The sequence below is a fragment of the Emys orbicularis genome, chromosome 1, assembly GCF_028017835.1.
Source record: "Emys orbicularis isolate rEmyOrb1 chromosome 1, rEmyOrb1.hap1, whole genome shotgun sequence".
In the NCBI taxonomy this organism is placed as follows: Eukaryota; Metazoa; Chordata; order Testudines; family Emydidae; genus Emys; species Emys orbicularis.
Genome location: NC_088683.1, coordinates 215267775 through 215279759, shown reverse-complemented (window position 1 = coordinate 215279759; position 11985 = coordinate 215267775). Strand labels below are relative to the sequence as shown.

The window sequence follows — 11985 nt, the reverse complement described above, 5'->3', positions numbered from 1 at the left end:
GCCAGTCTGGTGGTGAGTGATACGCCCCATGACACAGCCCATATTTTCAACCCCTAACTTTCTCAATAATTCCTTCTAGGCAAAAATTCCTCTACTTAGTCTCAGGAAAAAGAGAATTGTTTGGACATTAAAGAAAAAAAAACCAAAACATCTTGGGCATTTGCACTATTGTATACATTTAAAAAAAAATTAAAAACCACTATTTTTTCTGCTTTTTTTTTCTCCAGGCTGTATGTGGTAGAACACAAATTAACCAGTGACTGAGCTAAGTGGAAGGCATGCTTTGTTTTCATCAGATCAAACTGTTTTTATCTTTGTAAAATATGTTTTTATGTTTAAATTGTCACCCACAATTCTAAGCATCAAACTAGTACTATTTTGAAAGCTATTTTTAAATATAAGAAACCAGTATAACATATAATAATGTTTAGACTAACAATACACAGTATCAATGAACAATTTTTACAATTAGAGAGAGTGTTTAAAAATGAGTAGAGTAACCCACAGGACACTGGCCAGTTCCTAACAGCCAGGCTCTGGCTGTTTGCAAGTGGTTTTGTGGCTCAGGTAGAGGGAACTAGCACAAGGGAGAGTTCCAGAAACTGTGAGAGGGAGCACTTGGCTAGAGCAAGTCATGACCTGCCTGTTCTTACAGCTGCTGGGAAAAAGCCAAAGATCCAGCCTGTGCTCTCCACATAGGTTGACCAGATGTCCCGATTTTATAGGGACAGTCCCGATTTTTGGGTCTTTTTCTTATATAGGCTCCTATTACCCCCTACCTCCGTCCTGATTTTTCACACTTGCTGTCTGGTCACCCTATCTCCACATGATCCATCAGACACAGGAAATCGCTTAACATCCACTCCCACATAATCTCTTGTATTTGTCCTCACACCGTCTCTCTTTCTCTCTCTCACTCTGTCTCACACACAATTCCTTAAACAAATATCACACATCTAATTGATTTAAAAGCAAAAAAATGCAAACAGTTCTAAATAGCAGAGTAGCAGTATTTTTAAAACAACCACTGAAATAGGAGACCTTAGCAAGTAATATGACAACATGTAACTGTGATCAGTAAAGAACAGGGCAGGGGGGGTATTTTGGAGCATGTGTGGGAGGGAAGGAGAATAGTATTTTATAAGCCAGAACTTTTCTATATTGCAATTGTTGGGGAAAAGATATTCTTTAAAACCCACAAGAAATCCAGGAGGGAAGGGTTCCTTCTTCTGGCCTGTGAATAAAACTGCATTTGAATGGCTTCTGGTGGTGGGTCCTGTGCAGGTGTTCTCATCTCAATGTAGCTGCTAACACAGAAAGGGTATGTCTATGCAGCAGCTGGGAGGTGTGATTCTCAGTGTGGGTAGACATACACGCGCTAGCTCTGCTTGAGCTAGTGCCTAAAAATAACACCGTGGCATGGTGACACAGACAGCAGCTTGGGCTAGCTGTCCAAATACAATCCCGTCCAACCTCCTGGGTGTGTACTCGGGTGGCTAGGCCGAGCTGCCACCTGTGCCACGGCAACTACGCTGCTGTTTTTAGTGTGCTAGTTCATGTATCTATACCTGAGCTGGGAATTAAACTGTTATTTTAAACAGCTGTTGTGTAGACATACCCAAAGAGATACCAACAATGAAGTGGAAGTCAGGGTGGGAAGGGGTGGAGTAGACTGTCAGGATTCTAAGAGGAACAAAGGGAGACTCTCTGATAATGTATATTGGAAAGGTCACATGCACCGGTAGCAAACCCTTGCTGCGTATGCCCCTGGGATGTTTTACTGAACATTTTAGAAGGCGTATGCTTTAATGAGAGGAGTGTGGAGGACACAAAACAGATCCCTACACCCCTGGGGTGGTTGTTCTGATCAGCAAAGCCACCATGAGGGTTGTTCTTTGTATCAAATGCTTTATGAATAGAGCAGTATGAATAACTGATTTCTGATTCAGTGGCCAAACCAAAAAAATGGGGGGGGGGGAATGCTTTGGGTCAACCTGAAACAAAATGTTTCTATGAACCAAAATGTCAACGTTTCATTTTGATTTTGAGGGGTTTGAAGTGTTTTTAAATACCATTGAGGGAAAACCTGAAATGAAACATCTTTCCAAAAAAGAAAAGTTGAAATGTTTCATTCCAGAAATGAACTGTTCTGACGTTTCTGAAATTCTTTTTCCGTGACTGAAACAATTCACTGAAACTGACCTGAATTTGCAAATTGTTTCAGTTGACCTGAATCTGCATTTTTCAGTGGAAAAAAAAAAGTTGTGCACAAAATTTTTTGGCCAGTTCTAATTATGAACCATCTATTGCAACACGGTCGGAAAACAGCTTGTAGCGGATCAGGAAATATGGGTAGGACTGGCTACTGTTAAAGATCACGTAGATGCTGGAAGTGGAATCAACACATGAATCAAAGGGTGGGCCACTAGACCTTATTGTTGGGGGTTGACAGTAACTAGCATTCCCTACAGCAGACTTTCCCACCAGGACCTTTGCCAGAAACATATAGCGCAGCCCAGCCTTGCATGCTGTACAAAATCCATTTGAGTACTGGGCGTTCTTGGCAAAATAGCTGCCTTTGCCAAAGGCAGCAAGATGCTGTCCTGAGAGACTAGGGTCAAAGCCCATCTGACAGATGGAGTTCTTGCTGTCTGCTGAGGTGCCATGGAAGAGATGCTGTTCTAGCTGTTTTTTCTCTTCTGTTGAGAGTCCTCGGGACATTATTTCCTTCTGACTGAGCAGAGAAAAGAACACAAACACAGAGTTAGGGTTACTGCTGTGAGGCAACATTTGCTAAGGGGCTGGGACAGAATTGGAGACCTAGTCCTACTTTTATGTTCTCATTCCTCCCTGCTTACTCAATATCTAAAAAAACAAATCCTGAATTCTAAGCACTAAGGGTTCAGTCAGCTATCATTTGAGAGAGCACAAGACACCCCACATAACTAATCACACCCACACCTGTGTATGATCACTGTTGTGCACAAGTTCTACTCCACCCAAGCTCAAAGATCACCCATCAAAAGCCATTATGCACTCACCAGTGCATTAAGATTCACCCACTGACAAACATGTTCACTCTAGTACAGTGGGATCTGCATTCAGTTTATTAGTGATAAGATCTATGGTTTGCCACCAAGCACAGCAGGATCTTCTTTCTAGGGTACTAGCACATCTGAGATTCAGGTTCCAAGATTTTTGAGGACACCAGGATCTGCAATGCACTATTCCCAACCTAGATCCCATGGTACATTCTATAACCTCATGTATTCCTCCAGTGCCGGGGCTAGCCCACTGGGGGCCCTAAGCAGGAATACCCCCCCCCAACACATACTAATAATTAATGGGGGGCCTCCTTGAGCTGCTCGGAGCCCTAAGCAATTGCTTAATCTGCTTATGCCTAGCACCAGCTCTGTATTCCTCTTTATACCTGCTGTATTTTTGCCAAAGATACTCCTGCCTGATCCTGTAAATCCGTAACACCCGAAAGGTATCCTCTGAGAGAGATTTGTGGAAGAGAGTATAAACTGTGCGGTACACTGCTTCTGATGGTGCTATTTCACATTGCACATAAGTGGGTCCTTCTGAGGGGCATGAGATCCATGATGCAGGATATGGTCCAGAGTACCCATCAGTGGGATCCTCCCCAGGGATGTTGGCAACATAAGGATTGAGATCTCCCCTACAACCATTTGGGAGTGTCCTAAGAAGAGAATAGGACAAATATTTGTTTGGTTTTAATATGTTCTGGTTACCTTCATCTTCCCATCCTATCCTCACACCCCCATGTTCCACCTTGTTTTAATTTAGACTATAAGATCTTTGAGGCAGAGACTGTCTTACTGTGTTTGTAGAGTGCCTAGCACAGGGGCCCAAATCTTGATCTCGGCACTACTGTATTATATATGATAATTACTTACAAAAAAACTAATTTCACAAAGTTAGTTAAGTTGCAAAATCAAGCACTTAAAAGTTAGGAAATATAGATTTACAGTTGCCATGCAAACCTAATTCTGTCTCTTGGTGCATTCAACCTGTGCACTGAGTGACACAGGTTCCTGTGGAAAAAATATGTGATCATGTAAAAACTGTCTTAATAAAAAGTTAAATAAAGAACCCGGTCATAATGCATATGTACAAAGAGGATGAATTAAGGTTGCACAGGCTTTCATAACTTTCAAATTCTTGACATTGCAACTAGAGCTGGGCAAAAAACTGATTTTTTCAGTTTGCTGGCATTACCCTTCCACTCCCTCCCAAAAAAGTTGGTTTGGTTGAACCAAATCTAAAAATTGTGAAAAAATTTGGTGAATCAAAAAGATGTTTTGGGTCGAATTAAATATCTTGTCTGGCCCAAAGTGTTCTGTTTCTGGGCATTTTTAAAGGGTGAGATTCAACACAACAATGCACTACAATACCTTATGACTTTTAGCCCAGATGTGGGAGACTTGGTTTGCCTGATGTGGGGAAGGGATTTGGAGCTGGGTCTTCCCCACTGAAGGTGAGCACCCTAACAAATGGGCTATAGGTATTCCAGGACAGGTTTCTCTCAAGCTCTTCTGTTGAAGTTGCTCCACTTTGTATAATTAATTAGTCATTGGAGCAGAGACTTTAACGTAGGCCTTCCATATCCAAGGTGAGTGCCCTAGCCACTAGGAAAACCATTGTCACCCTCGTTCTTTCACCCAGTGACCATTCATTGTCATGTACAGTCATTCATGCTCAGTCCAGGGAGAGAGATGGCTGTGGGGGGAAGCCTGGCCTTGCCTTCTTCCCACCTCCTGCTACTCCAGTAGCTCCCAGAGGAGCTTGTGATGCTGCTGCTTTGTCAGTGGCATGGGCCTGTCCTTAGAATATTTGTGGTGTTATCGTGGCATACTGCCAACATTTTCCTTAGGAAGGCAAGTGAGAGAAGGGAAATGGCAGACAGTCTGTAAATAAGCTAAACCTGAATGGAAATTTCAGGGAGAAAAGAAAGGAACTTCTCTAGCCCAAGGGCTTTCTCTCTGCTTTATATCAAAGGCCTGCTAAAAACAATGGATGTGTGAGAACTTCTCTCAAAACATCACAATAATCCTTTACAATAGAATGTGTTAAGCAATTTAAATATATAGGTGCCCTCACCAGTTCCCTATATAATTATCTGAATGCCACTTACATTTTTTTAAGAGGGAGTATTGCAGGTAGAGTTACTTACCGCAGATGTGGAACCATGTCGATAGGTGTGTGGTAGGCAGGACAGCGCTGAATGGATGACCTTTGTTCTGTTGTTGAGTTAGTTTGTATAAGGTTCTTCAAATCTAGAGTATACTATTGGCCTTCGTGACTGAAGCTATAGCTTTGTAAGCCACTCTCAAAGGCATTAATGATTTATTGGAAAATTGGCTATGCAGAGAGAGAAATTGGGGGGAGGGGGAGAAGAGATGGAATCAGAAAATGATAAGGAAGAAGGCCAGTTTTCCTTTCTGACACTTTGCCTATAATAATCCAGTTCTACTCTCATACACTACTTCCCACATTGCAACTCCCAACTCTGCCCTGGAGGGCATCATCTTTGCCTCTTTCTCTCCTGACCTCCTCATATTCCTTCCAATTGGTTTCATCAAGCCAATACATGTGCCACTCTGTGTGGAGATGTGGGTTCTGCTGTGGATCATGGGTGTTGGAGGGTCGCAGTATTTTGCCATAAGGACCAAAGGAGTACTGTTCCATCGCATTTAGGTTGACTTTGCCTTTTGAACCATCCCTGTGGAAGAAACAGAACTTGGAAGAGATTCTCTTGCAGAAAGAAACTGGTGTTGAAGCACGAGCAAGCATCATTACTCTTGCACCATACCCCACAGCACCTCCTGCTGAGAGATGCTGAGAACAGAGTAGTTTGGAGCTCCCCATACAGCCAGTGCTCCTGCGTTGCTTTCTACAGCACATCCAAAAAGAATGTGCTCTTATAGGACTATGTACAACCAGTAAAAGATTTCAGGCTGGGGTAGTGGGACAAGCTGCTCTCTCACATCTCACAATCAGAATCTGCAGCATAGAAACTACTTCTTTTTTAAATTAATTTTCTAGCTTTTATGGTTGAATATTACCAAAGTTGGACTATCTGAAACCACATCCATACTAGGGTTGCCAACTTTCTAAACACACAAAACCGAACACGGTAGCCCATCCCCATCCCCGAGGCCCTACCCCCACTCACTACATTCCCCCTCCCTTGGTGGCTGGCTCTCCCCCACCCTCACTCACTTTCACTGGGCTGGGGGCTGGGGCAGGGTGCTGGGGTATGGGAGGGGGTGAGGGCTCTAACTGAGGGTGCAGGCTCTGGGGTGGGGCCAGGGATGAGGGGTTTGGGGTGCAGGATGGGGTTTAGGGTGGGGCCGAGGGACTCAGAGTGCGGGAGGGGGCTGTGGGTTGGGGCAGGGGGTTGGGGTGCAGGAGGGGGTGAGGGCTCCTGCTGGGGGCACGGGCTCTGGGATGGGGATGGTGATCAGGGGGTTGGGGTGCAGGAGTGGGCTCCATGCTGGGGGTTGGGGCAGAGGGATTCAGAGTGCAGGAGAGGTCTGTGGGTTGAAGCAGGGGGTTAGGGTGCAGGAGGGGGTGAGGGCTCCTGCTGGGGGTGTAGGCTCTGGGGTGGGGCTGGGGATGAGGGGTTTGGAGGTGTGGGAGGGGGTTCCAGGTTTGGGGAGACTGGGTCGGGGGTTGGGGCTTGGGCTTGGGGCACGGGCTTACTTCAGGCGGCTCCCAGTTGACGGCGCAGCGGGGCTAAGGCAGGCTCCCTGCCTGCCCTGGCCCTGCGCTATGCCCCAGAAGCGGCCAGCAGGTCCAGCTCCTAGGTGCAGGGGCCAGGAGGCTCAGTGCGCTGCTCTTGCCTGCAGACACCACCCTCACAGCTCCCATTGGCCATGGTTCCTGGCCAATGGGAATATGGAGACGGTGCTCAGGGCGGGGACAGTGCATGGAGCTCCCTGGTCCCCTTGCCTAGGAGCTGAACGTGCTGGCCGCTTCTGGGGTGCATTGCGGAGACAGGACAGGTAGGGACTAGCCTGCCTTAGCCTCGCAGCACCGTTGACCGGACTTTTAATGGCCTGGTTGGCAGTGCTGACCGGAGCCGCCAGGTTCCCTTTTTGACCGGGCGTTCCAGTCGAAAACCAGACACCCTGGCAACCCTAATCCATACAACAAATTTTACCCTTCTTTTAACCAGTTAGAGGGTGTAGTTGCCTAAAAACAGCACAAGGTTAATAATCAGTTAATAGTGTGTTAATTTGAACTGGGTACTATCATTGCTAATTTCCTGATCTGGCAGATGGATCTGTTCCTGTTACTAATTAGATTTATGTTAGTTTTGCTGTATGGTCCAACCCACTAATTACTTGATTATCTCTTCCATGGCTATGTCAGCTGGAAACAGGCTGATTTAAAAATGTTTGTAATTTGTTTTACTGGACATAGAATTCACACTATTCAGATTCATGAATTACAAAACTCCTGCATCTATCTATATTAGGGTTGTTTGCTGCCTCCCAGCACTTAATATCTAAGAGCATCTACTACTTCCCGATTGTGGAAAAGTTAAGACATAGGTCTTGATCCCTACTTTGGACCAAGGATTTCTAGGTATTGGAAAGAGGAGGACATCTTGTCCATTTTGAATTTAGCAAAACTCAGTCAGAAGATGTAACAGTAGATCTTTGATCATCTTGCAGAGAGTGGTAGATATCTGACAGACTGCCATGCACTGCTGGGAAAAAGTCTTTGAAGGCTCAATCCAGTTTCTGGCAACTATGTGTGAGTTAGAGCGACCAGACAGCAAGTGTGAAAAATCAGGGCAGGGGGTGGGGGGTAATAGAAGCCTATATAAGAAAAAGACCCAAAAATCAGGACTGTCCCTATAAAATCAGGACATCTGGTCACCCTAGTGTGAGTGCTCCTAACCAGACTGACCACAGAATTAGTGAATCTTACGGACAGCCAGGAACCCAAAGCAGACGAACTATTGGAGGATAGGGAACACGGAGTGAGGATGTGTATGATTCAGGTATTATTTTTACACCCTTACTATTGCATGTTTCTAAATGCAATTTGTGGTATGGATGCACTTGGGGTAAAGCAGTAACATATCAATGGCTCCTGGTGCATGCTCAGTGGTCTTGTTACTGTGCTGGCAGTACAGCAGGGAAACTCCACCCTCCCACCCCCAAGTGCCTAGCACAGAAAACATTTTTTCTCTCTCCATACCTGCAGCCTATATTTACCCAAAGTACAAGTTAAGGATGGATGTGCCCTTTGATACTGCTGGCCCATGGCTCCCATCTCTCCATAATACTGCAAACAAGTCACACTTAAAAAAATGTTATGTAGTTGATTGATGAGTTAGCTTACAGTTTATTTAGGTAATGGGGTCAGGGTGCCAACACTGGTGCTAACTGCTGCTGCTGCAGAGTCTGTTACTGGAGTCTCGACTTGGCCAATGTACAAATGATGTCTTGGTTTGTAACTTCTTTAAAATATTCATCTGGGACCATGGAGAACTTTCCTGACATTCATTGTTCTTAGTCCTAAATCACAAGCAATGTATGTAATTCATTTAGCTCTGCCTCCTTTTCAGGAACCACCTCAGAGTGTTTTGTATTCTGGTATCATTGCTGCTTGACAGTCTGGAAGAATAAAAATCTCCAGAAGCTGGAGGATAGATCTCACTGAAGTACCTGGTTGGTTTACATGATGGAAAATGGACACTGCAACCTTTGAAGCAGGATTATGGGATTGCATATGAAATCTGATAATCCTACTCAGAAAGTATGTGTGGGTTAAAAAAATACCCACTGCCTTGGTGCCCCTATTGCATTTTGGGCACTGTGGTGTAGTTTCCTAGAATAAGCTCATAAAAACATGGCTAGGCAGAGCATTATTTATTGATGCAAAATCACAGTTGTGATGGCAGAAAAGCAGTTGAATGGATACAACCCAAACTGTTTACATTGTAACCAGGGCCAGCTCCAGGGTTTTGGCCGCCCCAAGCAGCCAAAAAAAAAAAAAAAAAAAAAAAAAGCCACGATCGCAATCTGCGGCGGCAATTCAGCGGAAGGTCCTTCGCTCCGAGCAGGAGTGAGGGACTGTCCGCCGAATGGCTGGACCTGCCGCCCCTCTCCGGAGTGGCCGCCCCAAGCACCTGCTTGCCAGGCTGGTGCCTGGAGCCGGCCCTGATTGTAACAGATTAAATGGAGCATGCCTCTAACCAGTAACAAAATTGCAGTTGTAGCTGTTGTGTGGACATGGTCTGAGTCTACAGACAGTTGCCCTGTACCATATTGCGTCTGTAGCTGGGAAAGGCTGAGATTGGAGTAGCTATGATCAATGTCATGTCATTTATGTCATGGAGGTCACAGAAGTCACAGAATCTGTGACTTCCAGAGACCTTTATGACATTTTCTGCCTCAGCCCCTGGGGCCGTGGGACTGAAGCTGGCAACCAGCAGGGCCTTGGCAGGGTTCCAGTGATAGGCGACAGCCTCCTCAGGGTCCCCCCGCAGGGTTCCAGCCACAGGTGACAGCCTCCTCAGAGGACCCTCCTCAGGGTTCCAGTGGCTGGCGACAGCCTTGCGTGAGGGGAGGGAGGGGGAACCCTGCAGCTCCCACCCACCACGGTGGTGGGGGAAACCATGGAGCTGCAGCACCAAAAGTCACAGACAGGTCACAGTTTCCATGAATTTTTGTCTATTGCCCATGACCTGTCTGTGACTTTTACTAAAAATAACTATGACGAAATCTTAGCCTTCGCTATGATCTCCCTAGAATTAGTGCTCCTGCACTATTCCATAAGCACCCCCTGTTGGGATAGGGCATGACTGGAGTAGTTATGAACTTTCTACTTCTAAAGCACCACTATTCCAGTTGGGTGTGTGGGGGGAGGGGGTTGTCTAGGACAAGAGCAGCTAAGAGTTGCCTTCTGGGAGACGTTGGGTCTGGAGTTTTTCTGTCACTTACTTTTCCACCAGTGTAACTAGTGAGTCATTTACATTGCTGTAAAGTTTCTCCAGGTGCTGCTGAGCCGATTCATTCATGCTCTGCCACACTCCTTTCTTCTTCCGCATCACCTGCCAGTGGTAAGGGTAGCATGTGTGGTGAAGCTGGCATCTCTCCACTTCTTTGCAGAGGCCAAGCAGGAAGCGGTCACAGATCCTGATGCCGTTTGCCTGGTGGATATGAAATTGGATCCCATTCTCATCCTCGAGCTGCTCTGGAGCTACCAAATGGCTTTTAGAATCATCTCCGTGCTGCATATTGTGGACATAGAGTGGAGTGAGTTCAGTGGAACTGGCTTCATATTGGCTGAAGCAGTAGGGGTCTAAGAGCAACTGGAGTAGAACCTTTTGGAAGGACAATTCCTGGGAGAAACAAAGAAAGAGAAGCTGAATAAGTGGTGAGCTGTTCTGCTGCAGTGCCCTAGGCTTCAAATTCCCCATCCTCTTCTCCCCTTCCCGCATAATATATAAAATGCTTTCTCCATAAAACCACCTCTCCCAGACATCTCCTGGATTAACCACAGTTCACATCCAGCTATCTCCCAGCTGGACTTCATTCACATACCTGCACACAAACATACACTGCACAAGCCCAATAAGACCTCACTTACCTGCTTTTCCCCTCAGCTTACACAGACTCTTTCCTGAGATAAATCATTATTTTCTGATCTTCAACCCCCAGCACTAGCATTTCTCTCCTCAAATTGATTTATTTTTATTTGTATTACCGTAGCACCTAGGAGCCTAGACACGGACCAGGACTCCATTGTGTTAGGTGCTGCACAAACACAGAGCAAAAAGCTTCTCTCCCAGTGGAAACCCCTTTTCCTGGACTTTACCCTCATAGCACCCTCCTGGCTACTCCAAAATGATGCCCCCTCTCTCTGGCTTTCCCCTGATAGAACCTCCTCCCATTTCTGATTCATCCCTGCGGGCAGGCACGCGCGCTGCTTCCATCATTCTCCATGGGCTTCACACTAATCACCCAATAGGTTCCCATTTTGCAGGGTTTTATCCTTCCAGCATCCACCCTGCTCCCTCAACAGGACCTCACTCCTAGGATTCACTTTCAGGTCCATCATGCTATTTCCATAGGATTCCTCCCTCTCCCCCTGGGATTCTTATATACACAGCACCCACAATGAATATCCGTTTGCTTTTATCTGACTACAATCTGTCCCTTTATATTATGTATGTAATGGGCGCCCATCCCCACAATAGCTAGGGTCTTATTGAGTCAGGTTACAAGTCACCCCTTCAGACCCCTCCAAACTGCTTCTGCAATGGGACCCTTCGGGGCCGTACAGTGCAAACACAGGTCACTCGCTGGGGCTCCAAACACACACTGGTCTCTCAGAGTATGTCTACACTACAAGTGCTACAGCAACACAGCTATGGCACTGCAGCTATGCTGCCATAGCGCGGTGGTGCAGACACTTGCTACAGCAATGGAAGGGATTTTTCCATCATTGTGGTAAATCCACCCCCCTCAAGAGGTGGTAGCTAGGTTGATGGAAGAATTCTTCCGTCAGTCTAGCTGTGTCTGTCTACAGCGGGGCGAAGGTTGGTTTAATTATCTTTCTCAGGGTGTGGATATTTCACACCCCTGAGCAGCATAGCTAGGTCATCCTATGTTTTAGGAGTAGACCGGGCCTCAGTGGAAGCATCTCGCATGAGCTTCATCCCACTTCCTCCTGGCCCTACCCTGCAGGGATGGGACCCCTCTGCAATGGGAGCAACAAGGGGAGTTAATCTCAGGGTATCTCCGGTGGGCCAGTGAGTTGCACTGCTTTAGGCCAACAGAGGACAGGCCCTCCTGTAACATGTCAGGATGTTAACGCCGGGCTGTGCTGGGCGGGGGAGTGATGCGTGCGTCAGCTCCGGCCACGCTCACCCCTCCTGCTCTCAGAAATATCCAGCAAGGTAGCACCCAACCTGGCTCCTCTTTAGTCTTAGCTGCC

At 46.3% G+C, this 11985-nt stretch overlaps 1 protein-coding gene across 1 annotated transcript; it reads right to left on the bottom strand.

The window, feature by feature from the left end:
* Positions 1-2292: 2292 nt before the first annotated feature.
* Positions 2293-10465, bottom strand: LOC135895183 (protein mono-ADP-ribosyltransferase TIPARP-like). Its single transcript, XM_065423259.1, has 3 exons — positions 9987-10465; positions 3431-3703; positions 2293-2734 (listed from the first exon to the last, which is right to left on the bottom strand). Exons 1-3 carry the CDS (start codon positions 10463-10465, stop codon positions 2293-2295), a joined length of 1194 nt encoding a protein of 397 aa, XP_065279331.1.
* Between the last annotated feature and the right edge of the window lie 1520 nt (positions 10466-11985).